The sequence below is a fragment of the Epinephelus lanceolatus genome, chromosome 23 (genome assembly GCF_041903045.1).
Source record: "Epinephelus lanceolatus isolate andai-2023 chromosome 23, ASM4190304v1, whole genome shotgun sequence".
NCBI lineage: Eukaryota > Metazoa > Chordata > Actinopteri > Perciformes > Serranidae > Epinephelus > Epinephelus lanceolatus.
This window is the reverse complement of record NC_135756.1, coordinates 16,795,820-16,818,363: the sequence shown is the minus strand read 5'-3', so window position 1 is coordinate 16,818,363 and position 22,544 is coordinate 16,795,820. Positions and strand designations below refer to the sequence as shown.

At 40.5% G+C, this 22,544-nt stretch overlaps 1 protein-coding gene across 6 annotated transcripts in view; it reads left to right on the top strand.

Annotated features, from left to right (window-relative positions):
* Positions 1–22,544, top strand: part of cacna1c (calcium channel, voltage-dependent, L type, alpha 1C subunit) — a 300,165-nt gene that overhangs the window by 170,238 nt on the left and 107,383 nt on the right. For all 6 annotated transcript variants that reach the window (XM_078165240.1, XM_078165243.1, XM_078165244.1 and 3 more), the window contains exon 4: positions 20,976–21,115. In XM_078165240.1, coding sequence (XP_078021366.1) covers positions 20,976–21,115 — 140 coding nt within the window. The remainder of the gene's footprint in view (positions 1–20,975; positions 21,116–22,544) is intronic.

Below are 22,544 nucleotides of genomic sequence, written 5' to 3'. Positions count from 1 at the left end.
TAGCCTCTTTAATAGTCCTCCTCAGCTCTTTCCACCTCTTTCTCTATCCTCTCCTGCTCTTTCTCTTTTTGACCCGTCAGCTAAAATGTGCTTTAGTCAAATCAAATATGTTAAATAGCAACAAAAGATGAGTTGGTAACCTTTCTTCTCATGCCCCCCCCCCCCCCCCCCCATCTTAATTACTTTCTTTTTCTATTCACTTTTTGCTTTCTTGAAGTTCAGTTTGTCTTTTTATAGCTTGTGGGTCGCTGTTTCAACAGTGCTACTATGGTAACAGCAGGGGAGTAGGTGTTAGCAGTTAATCCTGTTTGGGTGTCATGGTGGCATTGCTATGGCACCCAGTAGGAGAGCTACACAAGCTTTCTTCTTTTTAATCATATTTCATCAATAAGGATTTAGGGGGTCAGGGGGTTAGATGCTGGGTTTTCACTCAAATCAGAGTTTGCTTAGAGTCGTGTTTTCATATTATTCACCCAGTTTCAGCTGATTAGTCCGACTGTTTAGAGATGCAGTATGGACTCTGAGTTCTCATAAAGGAACCAGTGATTTCCAGTTGCCATAGTTCCCTGCTTTCTCCTGCTATTTTTGTGTTCGAAAATACTTCAGGAAAAGTTTTTGTACAGCGTATACACTGCATTAACCTGAGAATGAAAAACATAATGACATCATTCTTCAGAAAAAATGCGCATTGACATAATCCTTTTGTATTGTTTTTGAATAACATTACTCAAGATAGAAAACTTCTACAACAAAATAATAAATAAAGGTTTCTTTATTGTGGTTTCTGTATTTTTTAATTTTTTCTGGACAAATGTAACAGAAAACCAGTAAATGATTAAACAAGACAAATTGGTATAGATATTTAAAGCTGCACTATGGAGCTTTTTAACACCTTTCAGGTTGTTGTTTTTGTTTTTAACGAACCCATAACTTCACTGTTTTGATTCATTTTCACTGCTCTCATCATCCTTTTTTCCTGCAGCAGGCAGCGAGAGCAGGCATGTCACAATACCAGAAATGTACAGCATTAGTTGATAACAGTGCCAGTGAAATTCCACTATTCTTGATACCAAATTTGATACTAGGGTAAAAAAAAAATAAAATAAAAAACAAACAAACAATCAGGCCTATCTTTTTAAAAATGCACTAATTTCTTAAAAACATTATAATTAAGTTTCTTTCTTTTTTTTTTAATTAATCCCGATAATCCACCTTAAAAGCAAAATACTAGACTGTGTAGATTAATATATAGCCTACAGTATAGTATATAGACTTGCTTCTTGTCCTTTGTTGTAGAGCACTTAGTAGAGCGCTATTTGTCCCACCCCTCCTTCACTGTGATTGGACAGTGGACAGGAAAAAGCGACAGCGACGAGTGTAACATTTTACCTACAGTTGAACATTTTTCAACTCGCAACCATGACAAGAAAAAAAAAAAACTAAACATGCAGCACTTAATCAATCAATCAGTCCATCAATTTTATTTATAAAGCACAATATCATAAATCACAATTTGCCTCACAGGGCTTTATTTCATATGACATCCCTCTGTCCTTAGGACCCTCGCAGCAGATAAGGAAAAACTCCCCCCCCAAAAAACCCTTTAACAGGGGAAAAAAAATGGTAGAAACCTCAGGAAGAGCAACTGAGGAGGGCTCAGACATGCAATAGATGTCGTACAGAACAGATCAATATGATAAATTACCAGTAATCTGTATGGCACAATGAGACAGAAAGAGAGACAGAGACAGAGAGATGCAGGACAGACAGTAATGATTGTAGCTTACAACAACATTAAAGGGAAATTTCGGTTTATTTCAACCCGTCTCCTATCGTCCTAAATTTGTTTCAAGTGACTAGTGACATAGAAATAATAGTTAGCATGTTAGCCGTTAGCCTAGATACAGCCGTAGCGTCAGACCTGTTAAACTTAATTGAACAGGCATCTTTTCAAGTGCAAAGTTAGTCCACTAAACAAGCTTTTTCTCCACAAAGACCGCCTCATATCGTTAGGATAAATGTTAGAGAACATATAGAAAACGACATGTAAACGTGTTGTCTTACCTTACCGGTGTGGTGCCATGTTTGTTGTTTACCATTTAGCTAAGGCTGCAACCGGTCCCATTCCTTGCAACAGAGGTATTCCTCTTCTGTGGGCATTGGGGTCCAGCATTCACAAGTAACGTTACACCACCAATCTCCAGAGCTAAATCCTTCCAGCAGCCATTCCTCCTCTGTCGTCCTCTACATGTTGCGCCTCTCTCTCTCTCCTCCTCAGTTCTTCAATTTCACGAAGCTCTTCGTCAGTGTATTCTGGCTCAAATAAATAAGGGCGGCCATCAAATTCTGCAAAATCAAACTCCTCCTCCACAAAGTCGAAGTCTGGCAAAAAGTCAGCCATTATTCTATAAATCTTTCATAAAATAAATGAATGAACCTTTCAGGCTACTGTCCGGTTCTGCCTTGCAGCTGCTGCGGCGTGTTCTCGCGAGATTTCAGGCACGGTATGAGATCGCTGCTTGTTCTCGCGATATTTCGGCTGCGCTTTGGGAAGCAGAGGTAAACGGTAAACACACGGTAAGGTAAGACAACAACTCTGAAGACCACCTAAATGTGGAATGTTAGTATTTAAGCTTTCCACATCGAGAGGCGATGGCCGCCCTTATTTATTTGAGCCAGAATACACTGACGAAGAGCTTCGTGAAATTGAAGAACTGAGGAGGAGAGAGAGAGAGAGGTACAACAGGTAACGTTAGAGGACGACAGAGGAGGAATGGCTGCTGGAAGGATTTAGCTCTGGAGCTCGGTGGTGTAACGTTACCTGTGAATGCTGTACCCCAATGCCCACAGAAGAGGAATACCTCTGTTGCAAGGAATGGGACCGGTTGCAGCCTTAGCTAAATGGTAAACAACAAACATGGCACCACACCGATAAGATAAGACAACACGTTTACATGTCGTTTTCTATATGTTCTCTGACATTTATCCTAACAATATGAGGCGGCCTTTGTGGAGAAAAAGCTTGTTTAGTGGACTAACTTTGCACTTGAAAGGATGCCCCTGCTGGTCTGACGCTATGGCTGTATCTAGGCTAACGGCTAACATGCTAACTATTATTTCTATGTCACTAGTGACTTGAAACAAATTTAGGACGATAGGAGACGGGTTGAAATAAACCGAAATTTCCCTTTAATTAAAGTAATAATATTATAATAATAATTACGGCTATTTTGGTACAATATGTTGAAAGTATATATTAATATATGATAGTATATGTATGTGACAATAATAATCATATGTGTATAATAACAGTAGTAGTAGTAGTAGTAGTAAAAGTATGACTATGATAACAGCAGCAGCAGGAGACATCTGGCAGGATCACGGCAGCAGCACAACCACACACGTCACATCATCCAGGTAGCGCTGTGATACGAGTTAACCTGCGAGACAGTGGAGCACAATGGCTCCAGAGAAGAAGCCGAGTAAGTGACATGCAGTACTGCCGAGTAAGCAAGATGCAGTAACAGGACATGAGTGTTAGCAAAGGAGAGGGAGAGAGAAGGTGCTCGGTGCATTATAGGGGTCCCCCGGCAGACTAGGCCTAAGTCAGCCTAACTAGGGGCTGATACGAGGCAAGCCTGAGCCGGCCCTAACTATAAGCTTTATCAAAAAGGAAAGGTTAATGTAGAATAGACGCTCAGCGCCTCATCATTCTGCTGGTGTTTGCAGTATAGTGTAAACATGCAACACTCCCATTACAAAAAATCCTAAAATATGTAGACCTTGTGCAAAAAAAAAAAAAAAAGTTAAAGAGGAAGCAAATCTTCCAATGTTGTTGTGCTTTTATGCTGGTTGGCGTTCCTCTTTGTCCTTTGGCATTTGACGGCAGAGGACTAGAGTACTTGTGCAGTCTGGAAGAATTGCAACTCCGGTACCTAAGCAAGAGAAACAGAATTTGCTGCAGGAGTTAGTAGAGACCAGAAGTGAGGTGAAGGGTGACTTAAATTCATCAGATGCCCAGAGACATAACTTCAAATGAATGATAATGTCAACTAGGGTTGCAAAGGTACAACATATTTATGGTCTGATAACCATATCAGAAAATACCACGGTCTCACAGTGTAGTCACATAGTGCAGTTACCTCAGTTTATGTTGGACATTTCTGTATATGTTATGATATGATCTGTCGTAATAGCTATGTAATGAAAGCATGAGATGTTGTTTGCTGAGGGGAATCATTACTGATTCCAGCTGCCATTACAAATAATTGACAAATAACTGACAAATCGGTTACAGTGCTCGTAAAGCTACAGATTCATATGTCAATATCTCCTCTTTTTTTCTCTGACACACCAGCACGTGCACTCAGACACATATGTCAGTGTTCTCCCATTGTATCTCTGTTTCTCCATTTTCGCTGTGTTGTGCTCTGGTCTCGCTCCACTGGACATTAACCAGGGGAGGAATGATGGAGCAATTCTCAACGCACACCCCAAACACACACTCACACACACACTCATTCACAGACGGGGCTTTTCCAGCGCTCTGCGGGGAGATAGAGTGGTGTGTTTGGTTCTGATAGGAGCAATACAAGCAATTCAACATGGAGAGAGAGCAAGAGAGACTGACACAGAGTGAGAGAGAGAGGCTTAGGGTTGTTTTCATTTTTCTTTCCAGGAGGAAACTTGCTCTCCACAAGATTTTGGATATTGAAAAAGAAAAAAAAAAAAACAACAGGACGTGGAAGTTATTCTGTGTCACAAGTAGTGAATCGATATTTCCTGGTGATACTACACTGCTGCTGTATCTTTAATGGTTTCACCATGCCAGAATTGAACTTAAAACAAGTGTTGGTATAGGAAGGACAGTTAACTGACGATTGCAGTTATTAAAAGGACAAGACAAGGCCAAAACTAAGTACAAGGCTGGTATGAAACGCGAGAGCAGTGGTTCCCAACGGGTGGGTCGCGGTCCAAAAGTGGGATGCAGGTCCATTCTGTATGGACTGCAAGTGAAGGTTGTAAAAAACACATTTTATATTTAAGTACAGTACATTATTGGCGGATTTTAGAGCTGGCCTCGCAGCTGAAAACATGTGTAAAATCTATTGATATATACTGTATATAATAAGTTCCTTAAGAATGTGTAATCATCTGGGTGTATTTCAGTTTTAGCAGTTTATTTTACTTATTTTTAAAACATTCTTTCTGTCAAATAAGTTTTTAAAATGTCCTTCAGCTTTATTGTCCTACATTTCCCACACTTCCATGGCTGTTGGCCCATCCTGCGTCATATCTGAGGAGACCATATGTCATCACAGTGGGATTCCCGCACATGCACATCTGTGGGCACATACACACTCATGCAGTGTTTGATCTCAGTAGGTAAAGAGCTAGAAGGCAGAACTCTGTCCCCCTCACACACACAGCACATACCCCTCATTGTCACTGCATGTGTGTGTGTGTGGTTTGTGTGTTCTCATATTGCTGTCGCTGGTTAAAACTGTTTTTATTAAGTCACTTTTTTCCAGGAAGGATTTCGTGTGAGAGAAATGACATTTTATTGGGAATGGCTGTTTGTGTTTGTTCATGAGTGGCTTTTATATTCTGTGTTTACTTGTCCTTGAAGTTGCTCTCACGTGTTTGGGAGCGTGTCTGCATGTGTGCACTGTACATACAATCTGCAGCCATCATGTGTAGCAGCCATCCTGTAGCCAAGCCTTAGAGGAGAAGACTTTGGCTTTGTCTATTTTCATGCACTGATTGCACTGATGTTTATGATTTTTCCACACTTTGTTATTGCAAATTTAAGACAGTGGCTGTGAGGACAGTAAAGCTATCTCTGATAATCCAGGTTTGATGCAAGAAAAATGATTTGGAATGACACAAACTACATGTTAACAGCCTCGTGCTTTGGCTGCATTGTAGATGTAACTGATGCAGACTGTTTGCGGAGCGGGTGTGCTTGGGAATGTTTTTATTTACTGGCTACACCTGCAGCACACAAACTGCAGAGGGTAATGTGATTCACAGGCAAAACAAGAATGTGAGCTTTTGTTTTGGGATTGTGTGGGATTGTTTCCTCAGTTTTTCGACGCAGCACAGCCCTGTGAAACTTTAACTTTCTTACCGAGTTTTGGTGATGTGAATAAACTAACATCCACAGAATACAGTAGGTTATAAAGTTAATAAGCAACAGCCAGCTGGTGCTGAAATAATGAATGTGACAGGGTGATTGAGACCCCGAAGTGGAAGCCCTGTTTGACATAAGATATCAAAGATAATTATAAACTGATGGGAAATAATGATTTAAATTAGCTTGTAGGCATTATGATAAGTAATTTCCTGGACATGGTACTAAATAAATAAAAAAATCTGGGGCGTCGGTGGCTTAGTGGTAGAGCAGGCACCCCATATACAAGGCTGTTGCCGCAGCGGCCCGGGTTCAAGTCCAGCCTATGGCCCTTTGCTGCATGTTATCCCCCTCTCTCTCCCCCTTTCACACTTGGCTGTCCTATCCATTAAAGGCAAAAATGCCCAAAAACATATCTTTTTAAAAAAAAAAAATCTACACACTTTATGACCCATTTCTATGTAGATGATCCGTACTCCTCATGTAAAAAATATAAATAAAAGACTACCCTATCTTAACATTCGTAGAGCGGATCTCTGTGGTGCATACATACCGCTTACGCCCTGTTCTCATGCCTGGTGTAGCCAGTTGTTTTATAGATTATGGTGGAAGTGTTGAAGCAGCTCTGCCAGGCGGTTCACATCTGTAACGTCTTCAATGTAGCCTCGGTGTCATATCTTGATATATGGAAGTCAGGGAATCCTGGAAACGCTCTAATTGGAATTTCTGGTGTCTCATTTGGTTAACCACTGAGTGAGAAGTCTCCGGTTTATCACTCCGGGCAGATTTAGGTTGCCTCTGAGGAAGTGGATGATTACAGTCTTTTTCTGATGGGTTGATTCAGCTGATGCCCCTAGCACAATGACACCAGCACTGCTCTCTTTATTTATTTGTCTCTGTGATTTCTCTATTACTTCAACCCCTTTTGTTCATCGCAATCTTTCAGCATCTTCCTGTTATGAAGACAGGATAATTGATGGGGAGCACAGAGAACTCAGGGAGAGACACGGGGAGGCCAGAGGAGGAAAATCAAATGGACAAAAAAGGAGAGGAGAGAGGTGGATATGGACAGAAAAGGGGACGAGGATTAGTGAGAGGAGGGAAGGGCAGCGACTGAAAGAATGTGCTAACAAACACGGCTTCACTTATCTGTCTGCATTTACAGGAAAGGATGTGATGACAAAGAGAGCGATGAAGAGATATGCAACTGAATAACACAGTAATGACTTTTCCTCCTTTAAATACAGTATGGCCATTTAAAGACACTGGGCTGTCGGCTAATTGGATGGTTAAACTTCTGGTTCTTAAAGGGCGGCTACATTACCATAATTATTATTGTTAATATTATTTTGTTGGAGTTCTTTATATATTCAAATCCAAAAATGTGAGGTAAAATTACAGTTTCTCTCAATGTAGTCTAGTGACTTTGATGAGAGCAAAGATTATGGCTTCAGTAAGGTAAAGCAATAACTACGTTTTAATAGTATACACTTAAACTAATGTTAACTTTTGGCTGTTGCTCCAGTCCACAGCCTCCAGACGCCATTGATAGACACACTAATTTCACTTAGCAGAACACGAGTTACTGGTCACTGCTGCCTGTGATCGGTTAGTTAGTTTGCGTTAGTGTGTAACTTTTGGAATCGATCTAACATGGCTTCCACATCATTAGGCTACATTGGTAAGCTTCTGTGTCAAGGTACTCCTGTCTGCTTCTCCAAACTGGGAGCATGCAGACCATTATCTAACTCTAGACTATGGATCTATAAATGGGTTTTTACAGTACAAATATAAGGTTTAAAAGCACCATGCTCCACCTCCAAGCTCAAATTTTCCATGGTAACACTTTTCTCACTCTCCATGCTCACACTGTCAGTGAATGCCGTGTGTGTTACCTACATGTGCACTTATTGATAGCCACTATGTGCAAGTTTCCATTTGAAAAACACAGAAAAGAACACAGATGGACCCTCCCTTTAATATCAGAAATGAAACATTCTCACGATACAGTGCCCCAGGGATGACATCTTTCAGTAGGCCAACACAGAAGTTAGCATTGTATTGGTTACCTCAACAAAAATTCCATTGGAATTTGGATTACTGCAGAAAATAAGCTCTGTTGCAAGAAATTATACTAAATGCAATCGGCAAAAGTTAAAAGCTAACATTAGGCTATAAATGAACGACGCTACGGTTGTACGAGCTAATATCACCACTAGGGCTGCAACGATTAGTCGACTAATCGATGACTAATCAACAATTAAAATAATCAGTGACTATTTTAGTAGTCGACTAATTGGGTTGAGTATATTTTTCATAGAAAAGTACTATAAAAGTACCAAAATACTCTTATTGCAGCTTCTTACGTTCAGATATTGGCAGCTTTACACACTCTCCCATGACGGTGAACTAAAACCCTTTGGCGTGAGTATGAAACAATTAGATGACATTATTTTGGGGTTTGGGAGAGACAGACCAACATTTTTCAACATTTTAACACATTTTTCGATAAAATGATTAGTCGACTAATCGAAGAAATAATCGACAGATTAGTTAACAATGAAAATAATCGTTAGTTGCAGCCCTAATCATCACCATAACAAGGTGTGATGACGGTCTGTAGTCTCATTCAGCCACTTCGTAGCAGCTGCCTTTTTTAAGACACGTAGAAGCTTCAGAGTTCACAAGTGGGATTTTTACTGATGCATTTTATGCCATAGAACAAAATGCAACTGTTTCTTAAGCTTGTGTCAACCACAGACCTTATATCAGGCATCTGACAAAAAAAAACATTGGCTTTGAGTCGAGGGAACCACGAGTGGTAAAATCCGAACTCATTTCCGGGTTTTATGACTCATTCCTGGGGCACTCTATAACATAGAATAATTTCCCAGTGCCCAGTGTTGAATGGACTTTGTAGGAGTACTGTATTGTGATCCCTGTGGATGACTGAACAAAAGTGACGTCAAGACATTTCAAGTGCAGCTGTAACTGGGAGAAAATTGTAAACAACTGGTGACTAATTATGTTATTTTTAATATACTACTATTACTAATATACTCCTGTGTATTCCTGTCATTCTATACCACCCTTCCAGTCTCTCTCTCTTACTTGTAAGTCACAAGAGCACGATCAATCCAAGAGGCATATTAGATGACTCACAGACACACACACACACACACACACACACACACACAAACACACGCTCCGTACCATGAGTCATGCAATGAGTTACAGAGTATAGTAATCTATCTTGTCCTGTCAGTTTAGCGAACAGCTACTCTGATCTTGATGCACTACAGTGATCTGTGCATTTGTGTGTCACTTCACTTTGTCTTCATTTGTACCTCAGTTTGTGTGTCTGACTGCATGTGCAAATGTGTTGAGTGTGTGAATGTGTTGAATGCATGGCTGTCATGGTGTGTGTGTGTGTGTGTGTGCGCGTGTGGGGTGGCCGTCCAGCATCTGTCTTCCTGCGCGGTGAGGCAGGAGAAGTCGTGATAAGTCAGCATACACACACATACACATCAGAATGCAGAACTGAAGAGGTAGCATTTTACACTTGAGAGGGAGATGAAGGAAGGTAGAGTGTGTTGTTAGCTGGGATGAAGGGATGAGTGAAAAGGGAGGAAGAAAGTGATATTTCTTTACCCTTTCACCTTGGCTTTTTCATTTTCCCTCTCGTTACATACACTATCTCGCTCTCTTTTTCTTCCTGCCATCTCCCGCTTTCCCTCTCTCCTTCTCCTCTCTCAAGGGTACCAGTTACCTTCCCCTTAGACACCAGCTCGCATAAACACACATTCACACATTTATGCACACCCTCACTAACACACACTGGCTGTCTATATGAGATGATTTATGCTCCTGTGTTCTATTATTTTTAGACCAATTACTCTGTTTCTGTCTCTCTCCTTCTCTTCTGTCTATATCTTTCTTACGCTCTCTTTCAATTCCCTGTTCTCCCTATTTCACTGTTCCTCTATAAATATTGTCTCTTGTATTTTTAACACCTCTGTCAGTATTTGCAGACACTTTTAAGTGTTTATTTTATCTTCAGTTTGGGTGTCCTCTGCTTGTTCAAGGGACACGTAGGTCAGGTTGACTCTAACTTAGCTCTGTGGATGTAAGACTGGATCTGTTTGTGGGATGTGCGATGGACTGGTGGAGCCTTCCTCCCAGCTTGGCTTGGGCACTGTTTACATTTGAACGGACGCCAGTAATGGCTCTGCTGCCTGGAATTCGAAATACCTTTTATCGGTTCATTTACGTTACTTTTTTTTATAATAACAGTGCTCTTTTCTAATTATGTATAGGGCTAATCTTACATCTCTGTCTTTCTTTCTATTGGTATTACAGAAAAGAAAATCAGCCTGAGGCCCAAACTATTGTGGCAAATCAGCGCTGCAGTGATAGTTTTGGCTCGCTGAAGAACCAAGCTTCCCGGCTTCCCTGGTGCTTTGGCCTCCTGTCTGAAGTTGAACTCATGCTTTGGGGTGCCTCATGGCACTTCCGCCTCTTGTCTAAACCTGGCGTTCTCACCCAGACGCATTTTACGGTACTGAAATTTGGCACTGATGGATTTAATAAGAAATGGTACTTGGTAGTATCAACATTATTCAGTTGGTAGCACTAAAAATAGTGAGTGTGGTATCCAATCCTGTACCCACTACATGCTACAATAGGACTTGTAACCTAAAACAGATTAAGGGATGCTAGGGATGCTAATTTAGATTTTTTTTTCTCACCAATAGCCGTCCATTGTTAGCCTATCATTAAACATTAACTGACAAGTGTGTGTGTGAAGAGCTGCTTGTAGCATATTGCATTGCTTGGTGCCTCCCTTCCTTGTTGTGCTATCACTCTTTCCCTGTCTTTCACAGAGTCTTCCACACCACACACACTCAGTGACAGGGCAAACTGATGGCATCACACAGCTAACGTTACCTAACAATAGAGTTGAGCCATTTCAGTGTCAGTGTGAGTTTGTTGGGACCGTTTAACAGCTTGGTGTTGGTTGATAGCCACTGCTGCTGTGTTAGCTCACGCTAGCCGGGCAGACATTGAACTGACCGTTCTGTGTAATGGCTATAACGGAAAGTTTGCTGATTGTGTTTCCCAAAAGCAACATCATGGCATCATCGTAGGACTGCAGCCTGGGCAACAGACTGTGAGATGAGAACCCTGTAGCACCCGTATGTTAGGCTATATTTAATATATATTTTAATACTGAAACGTGGTTTAACAGTTAATTATTAACATCCCTGAGGGATGCAGATGAAGAAAGTGAACATATGACTTATTAATTTAGAGAAATGAAAGCTTAATGGCAGCCCAGTTTGTGTTTCCACAGAGACATTTCAACAGGATTTGATATTTGTTGACAGGTAGGCTGAACCTGGAAGTGGACAGATTACAGGTTTCTGTGTGTGAAAGTGACAGAAATTGATAAAGGAAGAAAGAAATAACGTGTCATTTTCTGTCTGAGATAAAGAGACAAATTGAGATAGCATGTGAGGTGTTTCCGTGTGTGTGTGCTTGTGTGTGTAGAAAGAGAGAGTTAGCATAGTTAGCATGTGACAGTCTGTCAGTGTGATTTGTTGATCTGCATTGTGAGTCCCAGTAGGGTGCTGTAAGTTCTGTCACTAAACAATTAGCCTTCTGTCTTGCTTTTTCTTTGTCTCTGGGTCCCAACGCACAGAGCCAATCTCAAGACATTAATTCAGAAAAAGGCCAGCTAATCAAACAGTTTGCATCGCTTCACATTAAGTCACATCTTCCCTGAAAAGTTGCCTCTGAAAAAAATACAGACTACAGCCAACATGCATATTTTATGCACCGGCGTGAGAGGAAATAGCAAGTCATCTGTCTGTATTTGTAAAACTTGTGAGCCATTTTTCATATTGGACAAAGCAGACTCATCACCAGAACTACAGGTGATGATGAACAGCCGCAGACGGATTGCGTGAGGGCTTTTGTCACATGCACACTGCACAATACCTTTCTGAACTAAATGTCAAGTTCTTTCTTTGTTATTTTGTTTGTTTGTTTGTTTGTTTCTGTCTTTGTGTCTTCCTTCCTTCCTTCCTTCCTTTCTTCCTTCCTTCCCTCCTTCTCCTCTGGTAGGTACAGTGCCTGTTGCCTGGAAACAGGAGTTTTTGTCTTTCTGTAAACTTTGATTTTCACATTGCTGTAGGAAACAAGAGACAAACAGAAGAAAAGAAATGGATTTAATAAGGCTGTGTTTGCATTAATGCAGAAAAAAAACTAGCATTTTACAATCATTTGACAAAGGTTCATCAGCCACATTTACACACGTACACAGTGGTAAAACTCTTTTGTCGCTGAGCAATTGAGGCACAGCAAGTAAGTACACAGCTGGCTATGGAACTGTGTGTCTGTATGAATCTTAATTCATTGTTTAGTTGATCTATCCTCCTGTCAGGGGTCAGAGGTTACTGAAGCCCAAAGTGCAATCTATCTGTCTGTCTCTCTCTCCCTCACACACATGCACAAACTCACACAAGTGTAATCCTTAATCAAACATAATCCTAGTCCAGAGGCCCATAGATTGGATCTTAGGTCTGTTAATGAGACTCATGTTGAACATGTGCTGCTGGCATGTTAATAGCATGTTTCCAGTGTGTTTGGAATTGTTGCCTTTCAGCAATGTCATCCAAAGAGACTCTGGAGTTGTGTGTATGTTTAAAGCAGAAATGGTGGGGAGTCTTTGGTATTGTCTTCTTCCCTTGTGCCATCATTTATTTATCCAGGATGTTAGATTTCAGTAGTCTCCTGTTATATTAAGTAATAGGGCTGCACAAAATGCACAAAAGATCATACTGCAATTACTTTGACAGATATTGCAATTCTGATTTTAATGAGAATGGCAATTTTTGCATTACATTTTACCTTAAAAATATAAAAAATGATGATGATGTGTTTTTTGCCAGGGTCATTGCCAAACAAACATATTCCTTTTAATCTGGAATATGATTTGTAGCACCACTATGCATCATTATACTGGTATGTTTTGACACATTTTACCTTTATCAAAAAATTGCAGCTGTAGCCATGCGGATATCACACTTGGCCATATTGTAATTTTGAAAATATTTAGATTAATTGTGCAGCCTTATTCAGTAACTCAAATGCACAACACCTCACCTGTGAGAGTCCCAGTACAACCACAGCATCTGTGAGTTTCATTGACCTGGGTGGATTTTAAAGCAGTATTGAACACAACTTTTTGGCCGTGATATAAAGTAGAAATATAGTTTGGCCCTGGCTCTTGTTATAAAACTGCAAAAGAAAAAAAAACAAAACTGTTTACTTCTTTCTTCCTGTTTATTTATGCTTTATTTATGCTTCAAGGCCTGTTTCACCATGCAGTGAGCGAGTGGAGGGAGAACTCTTTTCCTTTTACTCCTCTCACAGCACAGGGCAACTGACAAATATGACTGACACTCTATCAGGCTTTACAACCCAAGGTGATACCAAAGTTTAACATTGCTTTAGGAATCTTTCTCAGCAGAGCCTCAGTAGTAGGTGTTGAGAAAAGAGTGGTGCTCATTCATTTCTCCCACCCACATTAGAAGTGTAAGTACACTCTTTAACCTGTAGGCTGCTGCCTCTCCTCTCCTCTCCTCTCCTCTCCTCTCCTCTCCTCTTCTAAGTGACTATAAACAACGGATAGCCTGATGTCCTAAGTGCGGGGCAGAAGATGGAGAGTTTAAGGTGGAAATTCCCTCTCTTTACGGCGGTTAGCTGTGAGGAGTCGAGAAGATTGTCTTCAGTGCTGAGAGCAGCTGTTTTTCACTGTTGTGACTTTTATGTCAAAGGATAATATGACATATTAATCTGCAGTTGTTCTCTTGAGCATAGTCAGCTTTGATTATAAATCTTTATTCATCTTCATGCCGTAGCAATTACAACAATAGAAAAAACACAGACCAATTTTTGCTCACTGACCCAAGACTTAACCCTGAAATTCTATTAAACCCTCGTTGAAGGAAAATAATGCGTAGCCTGTAATTATAATGAATTGTTGACCCTTTTGTATCTACTGTACAGTACATCTCACTTGTCTCAAAGTTTGTATGAAGCCCTTGAATCTGTCTCTTTCTATTATATTTCTACTTTTAGACTGAAGCAGATTAATTCAGGAAAATAAAGGAGACACTGTTACGCTCACTGAAACGGTACGATTGTTTATCCACTGCCAAACTGAATATATGTTTTATGGAGCAGCTATTGCATTATACTGTAGATGTCGTATCGTAAACAGTGTGGTATGTTGTTGTAGATAGCAGTGAAAGTTTTATTGGAGGCTAAAGGCCTGTGCCGAGTGACAGAGTGGCACACTAGAGTTTCACATAAGACTCAGTTCAATACTATCGACTGTTGGTGAGTGGTGAGTAAGTATGTGACATGGATCACCAGGGGAGGCACAGACACACAATGTGTTTTACACACTAGGGAGCTCTGCAGCGGGGAACAGTTTGTGTGAGACTTTGTCTGTGCACACATAGACACACAGTGACAGAGCTACCTGCTAATGCCATCTAATGTTTATTACGGGTTAAACAACAAAGTTGAGCAGTTTCAGTGACTGTGTGAGTTTGTTGGGCCACGTGTCTGATGTTAGCTGCTAATGCTGTGTTAGCTTTTTTTTTTATTACTGACCCTTTTACATTTCATCAAAACCCAAAGTTACACATGTTTAACAACTCCATCCTCTTGTTTAAATATGGTCACTTCTGGCTCCAAAAAACAAGATGGCGACGACTGAAATGCCAAACTCAGGGCTTCTGCAGTGTACAAACCAAATGGGTGAAGTTACTGTAGCTACGTCCATCATTTATACTGTCAGGTTTCACACAAGCAGTTAGTAAATGCAGATTAAACAGACTGTATACAAATCAATATCCAAATATGGTTTTGGTGAAAAGTGCAAATTCTCTTAAATACATATATTTGCGATTTTTAATACATTTATTTATATAAAAGAAATATTTGTGTGCAGTTAGTTTTTTACACTTATTTACAACAATTAGTATTTTTGTGTGTATTGAAAAATATTTTCTGACAGTCATTTATATAGAAATCACAAAATACATTAGTGAGTCCTTCTGTGTGCACTCATTAATATTGAGACTGATCTGACTCCATACTGATCAGTGTCATCTTTTTGTGTGTGTGTGTGTGTGTGTGTGTGTGTGTGTGTGTGAGAGAGAGAGAGAGAGAGAGAGCGAGAGAGAGAGAGAGAGAGAGAGAGAGAGAGAGAGAAAGTCTGCTGCTACTGCTGCAGCCCACAGTTTCCATGGTAACATCGGAGCCCATCTTGGTCTCTATGGTAACTTCTGGTTGGCACCCACAGAGAGAGAGGGAGAGAGAGAGAGAGAGATGATGGGAAGAAAGAGAGGAGGTGAAGATGTAGAAGTGAGGGATGAGAAAGAGAGAGACAAAAAGAACTGGGAGAGGAGTTAGAAGTTGGCGAGACAGAGGAACAAGGAGTTCAAGTAAAGACCTCCTAACTTTACTACATGTCAGAAGAGGAGTTGTCATGTATCTAACAGATCTGCTGCTGTCTTCAGTTTTTTGCATCTGATGTGAAGTTAGTGCCTCACATGGGCTGGTGCTGGTTCAAATCCTAGAGTGGTGAGCAGATGACTTACATACAGACTTCACTGTACATAAAGAATAATTCCAGTTTATCACAACTTCAGTTTTGTTTTCATAATTATGGTGTCCTAATCGCTGTACTCACTGCAGTAATTTCTGCAGCAGTCAGACAAATGGACATGATTGTAAACCATCAAAACAACTTTATCTGTTCATAAAAAATATAATAATCTCTCTTTGAACAGTAGAATACTTTGTTTCTCTTCCATATAAATTCCGGCAGTCTTGGAGTTAGTTAAAAATCTGTACCATTGTATTTCCTGCTCAGTCTGACTTCTTTTTAGCAAGTTGCAGTGTAACCAGATATAGCAGTTTTCTTGGTTAGTACAAGGTATTTATGACAGGTAGGAAAAGTTATGGGGTCCCGCAGATCCTTAAAAACTCTTAAAAGGCAGTGAATTAATTCATCTAAAAATAAGGCCTCAGTTGGAATTAAAGTGCCCAAGAACAATCTTCCAATGTATTAAAAATGTGAAGACAGGGGAAGCAAGATTTCATGAATCATTTTCTCTGACATTGCATTGTGAAAAGCCAAAATATTTGATAACATTTATTAATTTATTTAATTTTACAGAATTTACCAGATGCCTCCTGCACTAAAGTCACAAAGATCAGGATAGCAGAACCAACAACACTCATATTTTGTTTCCAGCTGGACGCTCAGGGCCGTCTGTCAACTCACTGTCATTTTTCCCCTGGACAACATGGGGAATTTAGAATTTAATTTTAAAAAATTGGCTATTTAACCAAGATTTCGCAGCAAACCTCAAATCATCATTTAGCAATGCATTTGAGGCTTGTGGTATTTTACGCAAAAAAAATTTCAAACCCTGCACAATAGGAATCAAGGCAGTGGAAACCCTCATGCAGAGTGAGAAGGACAAAATTGCCAAGAAAACCTGCCAACAAACACCAGGTATTTCCCAGTTCTGTTGTACCTTCATCTTTCTTTCAATCTAATTCCAAGTGGCATTAAAAAAAAAACTCTTAAAAGGCTTAAATCTAACTTGCCTTAAACTGTAAATTCAATAAACCAGAATCTCCCCTTTGTGTGTGTGTTTTTCTCAATTCGTTTGTCTAACATTTACTGTACTAAATTTGTCTTTCCTCCTCCTTTACCACAGTTGCGTCATTAGCCTGCTAATAGGACGTACACTAGCAATGTGCACAACTCCAGACCCTTGTACTTAGTCTCACTGTGGTTGCTGCATCTGAATAAATCATCACCGGATGTCGGCAGCGTGTTACTGTATCGTTGTACGGAAATGTTTCCTGACTAAGCAGGAGAAAGTCAGATTCTCGTGTGGCTTCGAATGTTCAAGTGTGCAGAATGACGAAAGTTAAGCTTTGTTTTTTTATTTTAGCATTAAAAACTAAATTAAATTACATAAACTGCAAGGTGCAAGGTTATTTTCTTTTCTTCGTCATCACTGAAAACTGCACAAAAAGAACATAAAAACTCTGGACTATGATGTGTCTCTGGGTTTTTTCCAAAACAGCTTAATAGCTAATCCTGTCTTGCAGCACATACACATACACAGAAGGTCATGGCGGATGGAAACATTGTCCGCTGTATGGTAGAATGTCGATACCGTAATCTGATTGGCCTAGCTGATGGATAGGTGGTTTGGTTGACCTATCACAGCTAACTGAATTATTGCTCCCACATACTCACCTTTCTGTCATTCTGTCTCTTTAGTCTGTCTCTCTTCCTCTTTCTGTCTTTGCCTCTCATCCATCCTCCTCTTCTCGCTCAGTCTCTCATCTTTTCTCTCTCATTTCTTTCCAGTCACTAACCAGATTAGTTGTGCCCCTTATGGATTTTGCCCTTTATGGGTCTGTATGAACGGAAGGAAGAAAAGGATGCAGAGAAGTGTATCTGTGTTTGTGTGTGTGTGTGTCAGGCTGAGCTGTTCCTACCAGATGTTTTTCTCTGTTTTATTCTTCTGAGCGCCGCACTGTCTGCCTGTCACCGGCAGATACACAGCCTGGGTGTGTGTGTGTTTGAGAGAGTGATGGAGAGCTTTTGTGTGTTTGAGAGGGAGAATATGTGTGTATGTGTGTGTGCATTTTTGAGATTAATTACTTCTGCATAGACTGCTAATGCTCAGTGTGTGGTGGAGGGTCTGCAGTGCGAATGATGAATATAAAAAAAGAAAGAAAAAAAATCAATTCTCCATCCAGGCTCTGAAACTGACGCACAGATAGAGAAAGAAGACAGGTATTTAATGTGAAAAACCTTGATCTTTATCTTTAAGCTGGATTCTTTTGTGCCAATAAAGCACACCGGATGGACCTGAATGGAAATGAGAGGAGGTTAGAGCGACAGAGACGAGTAGCAAAACAAGTTTAAGACGGCTTTCTGAGCAGCCCATTCAGGTGCAGAATCCTTGGCCTAAAAATCAACTTGCCTTTCAAGTTGTCTGTCTTTCAAACTGTGCAAATCCTCCGTATTATAATTCATGCCATTCCCTCCACTGTCAAGCTCCTTGAGCATTTCTAAGTGTGAGAAAAAAAAGCACTCCCAAATCACAGTTTATATGATAATCACATCATTAAGAACACAAAATCAAAGGATGATTCTTTTATCAACATCTAGACTTTGTAATGCGGTGTCAGCTGCTGAGAGGATAGCGCTCTGAAAATCCAACTTAAATAAACACCTTCTCGAACCCTCAGTCCTCAGAAGTTACAAATGGGACAGTGAAACCACAGCTGTCGTGTCAAAACGGTGGCGACATGGATGACTGATTCCCAGGGTATGTGTGTACGCGGGTGGGCTAATGGTAGTTTGACACAGTCTTTCTCCACGCTGAGAGGGTTGTTTGTTTAGCTGGACCCACTTTCGACTCACAGCAGCCTTAACAGCAAATCTTAATGCAGCCACTGTATACATGAGCTTGTCCAACACTAACATGGTCTCTTAACTTTAATGGCACTTTTTTTACTAGCTGTGGAAGACCTATCATTTGAGCAACTCAGTTTTAAAAGTAAGCATCTTAAAAATGTAGGCTAGATTCTCTAAGACATAGTAGGAGGGGGGTTGGATTATCATGTTGGAAAACTGCATTGCAGCTCAGTTGTGGCAGCATCATGGTTTGGGGCTGCATGAGTGCTGCCGGCTCTGGGGAGCTTGGTTCATTTAGGGAAACATGAATTCCAAGCAGAGCATGATCGCCCCTCTTCAGAAATTGAGCTGCAATGCAGTTTTCCAACATGATAATAACCCAAAACACACCTAGTAGATGACAACTGCCTTGCTGAAGAAGCTGAAGGTGAAGGTGATGGACTGGCCAAGTATGTATCCAGCTCTAAACTCACCTGTGCACCTGTGGGGCATCCTCAAGCTGAAGGTGGGGTAGCGCAAGGTGTCTTCACATCCATCTGCTCCATGATGTCATCATGGAGGAGTGGGAGAGGATTCCTGAAGCAACCTGTGAGCTCTGGTAAAGTCCATGCCCAAAAGGGGTAAGGCAGTGCTAGATAATAATGGTTGGCACACAAAATATAGACACTTGAGGCACAATTTGGACATGTTCACTGTTGCCAGCTGTTTAGATATTGATGGCTGTGTTTTGAGTAATTTTCAGAGGAAGGTAAATCTATGCTACTATACAAGCTGTACACTGACTACTTTAAGTTAAATCAAAGTGTCATTTCTATTGTGTTGTCCCATGAAAAGATATAATGAAATATTTGCAGAAATGGGAGGAGTGTACTCACTTATGTGAGATACTATAAGTGCTATATTTACAGGAATCAATTTCAAAACATGTAACACCCACAGTCCCACACTGGAATTTAAGCCCTGGACCAAATCACCAAAGCAAATTCCTTGTATGTGAAAAAACTGCTTGTCAATAAACCAGATATTATTTCTGATGACATTAAATTGCCTACTACCATCACTGCATCAACTATGATTGCATCATTTCATGGTGTTTCTTTGCTAACTCTTTCAGTTTGTGATTTTTCTTTTCTTTGTTTTTTTTTTTTTGTAAACTTGGACACATATGAAAGCAGTGTCCCTTCAGCCTCAGGTTCAGCTGGTTCTTCCCAGGGATGGGGAGTCTTTAGAGACCTGGCTGGCCTGCTGTCCCAAACCTCTGGCCCTCTGTGAGTGTATGTCCATGGGAAAACAGTGGGAACAGGAGGAGGAGCAGGGACTAAGATGGATGGATAGATATATGGATGGAGCTGAACATATTTATATATTATAAACACATATTTAGAGAATATTTCGGAATACTTTGTGTTGTTTACACAGGAGCTCGCCTTGATCTTATTTTAGTTACAAACTTAACAAAAAATAGGAAGCAGATACGACGGATGATTAGGTGGATGATGAATTGCTTGGAAGTTTATACTGGTCATAAAGTTAGATAATTCTTCTCTCTGTCTAGAGGCCATTTGAGGACATTTCCCAGGACCCCCTCAGGCAGGGGTCATCAGTATGGCAGCAATCTCCGAGGAACTCTGTAGTAGGAGAGTTGCTTGTGCGTATGTGCGTGTGCGTAGGCATGCACACACGCGTGCATTCCTGTCTTCAGATGGTAGCCTCTTAGGACAGGAAGAGAGCCGCTCTGATTAAATAATCCAAATGCTTTGATTGTGTACACGATTACAAGTTAGACAAATACATGTTCATGCATAAATAATCAAACACACACACACACACACACACACACACACACACACACACACACACAAGAATCCACATAAACAGCAACAGAACATCTTGTTCTGGCTGGTAAACTCAGAGGAGTAAGAAACTAGCTCTGTTGGTACTCACAAGTCACATGCAGGGCTTTCACTGTTGACATGGGCATAAATAAATATCATTATTGTGAATGAATGTGAGTATATCGTAGTGATTTGGTATGGCCAATTGCTCTACCGCAAACAGTTTGATTAGGAGTTTTGGTGCGCTCTCACTCGATTGGTGTGTCTAAGTTTATTGTGTCTTGTTCATAGTATTAACTCACATGTGAAACTCAGCTTACCACAGACTTTAGGACCAGCAGCCTCTCTACATTCTCCTCTCCCTTTCATCTATTGTCTTGTTTATCTGTCTCTAATGCTTGCTCTATGTCATACTGAGTCTATCTGCAATGCTCCCAGTCAGACAAACATATGTCTTGTTTGTGTGTCTCTACAGGAGCGTGTGGAGTATCTGTTCCTCATCATTTTCACGGTGGAGGCATTCTTGAAGGTAATAGCCTACGGCCTGCTCTTCCACCCCAACGCCTACCTGAGGAACGGCTGGAATCTGCTGGACTTCATCATCGTAGTCGTAGGGTGAGTGGACACAAGTGGATGTGTGTTGTCTAATGGAGGGAATGACAAAGGTAGCGAGTCCTGTGTGGCTGTAATTTACAGTCTCTTTCCAGGATTTGTAAAAGCACTACCTGACACATTTTTAAACATCAGCACATCATTGGCAAATTAATCATAGTACCTTGGTATAATAACTGTCAACAAATGAAACTACAGCCAAGACAATTGGCAGCCTCTGTCTAATGCCAGAGGTACTCATAGTATTACTGTCTTTCAAAATTAAGATCATATTTCCCATGAACACCTTTGATTGCTGTAGTAAAGCTACTGCACTTACTCTTTTCTTAGCTTACATTTACTCACTAAAGCTTTGTTGAATTTTTCCTCAAGTAATTTAACAGATTCGCAAAATCCAGCTTGCTGGATTCAATCAAGGTTTAACGTGAACCATGGCTCAATGGCTCAGGGCCACAAAAAGTTACTATTTTAATGGTGTTTTTATCATGCCACTAATAACTGTAGATGATAACAGAGCAAAGAAACAACAAACTGTGAACCAAGACTGTAATAAAATATACCATATGTTATATAGACCATATAAGCTATTTTTACATTATGAGATATTTTTATCCTGTTAATGTTAATGTCATTTATTGAAGTGTGCCATATATAAGGAAGGATGTGTCAATTTGCATTAAAATCTTCTCTTCCACAGGCCTTTGTTTTTATATAAATTTAGATTTGAGCTGTCCGAAATGTGTCTCGGCCAGTGCTTAAAAATATTAGCGTCCATCCCTGACAATGCACATTTCCGAGAGGCTCACTGAGGAAAGATGTGGTCTTGTTTGCCTATAAAATATCCTTATCTTTTGTTATATGTGATATTAATATGTGATGTTAATTCTGCAATACGTAAGAACTTTTAAAAGTATGACCATAAAACAATCTTCCTTCACAGTGAATCTGTATTTAAAGCCACAGTAAACTTTGGCCTACAGTGTATTGGTGAAGCCTAAACTGATTAGCTTGTTAGATGCTGATAGCAAAGCTTTGCTCTGTTTTTCTTTATCTGCAACTCAGCAACATAGCCCATCTGCTAAACCCTCTGTGCCTGTGAGCATGCGTGTGTGTGTGTGTGTGTGTGTGTGGGTGTGGGTGGGTGTGTGTGTGTGTGTGCCCTGCCTGCCAGCTGTGCTTTGTGTACAGTGTTGTGTGGGGGTAATGCCACAATAGCCAGTGGACCTGACAGTTACATTAATGCTATAAAAATGGTCTAATTGACCGTGTTTGTCTGTGTGTGTGTGTGTGTGTATGTGTCTGTGTGTCTGTGTGTTTGTGTGTGTCTGTGCACAAGAGAGATAGACCGCAAGAAAGCAGCCTGAAGGAAGGTTCTGTGAATGCACCGACACACACACACATACACACTCAGCGAGTCTTGTTCATCACCAGT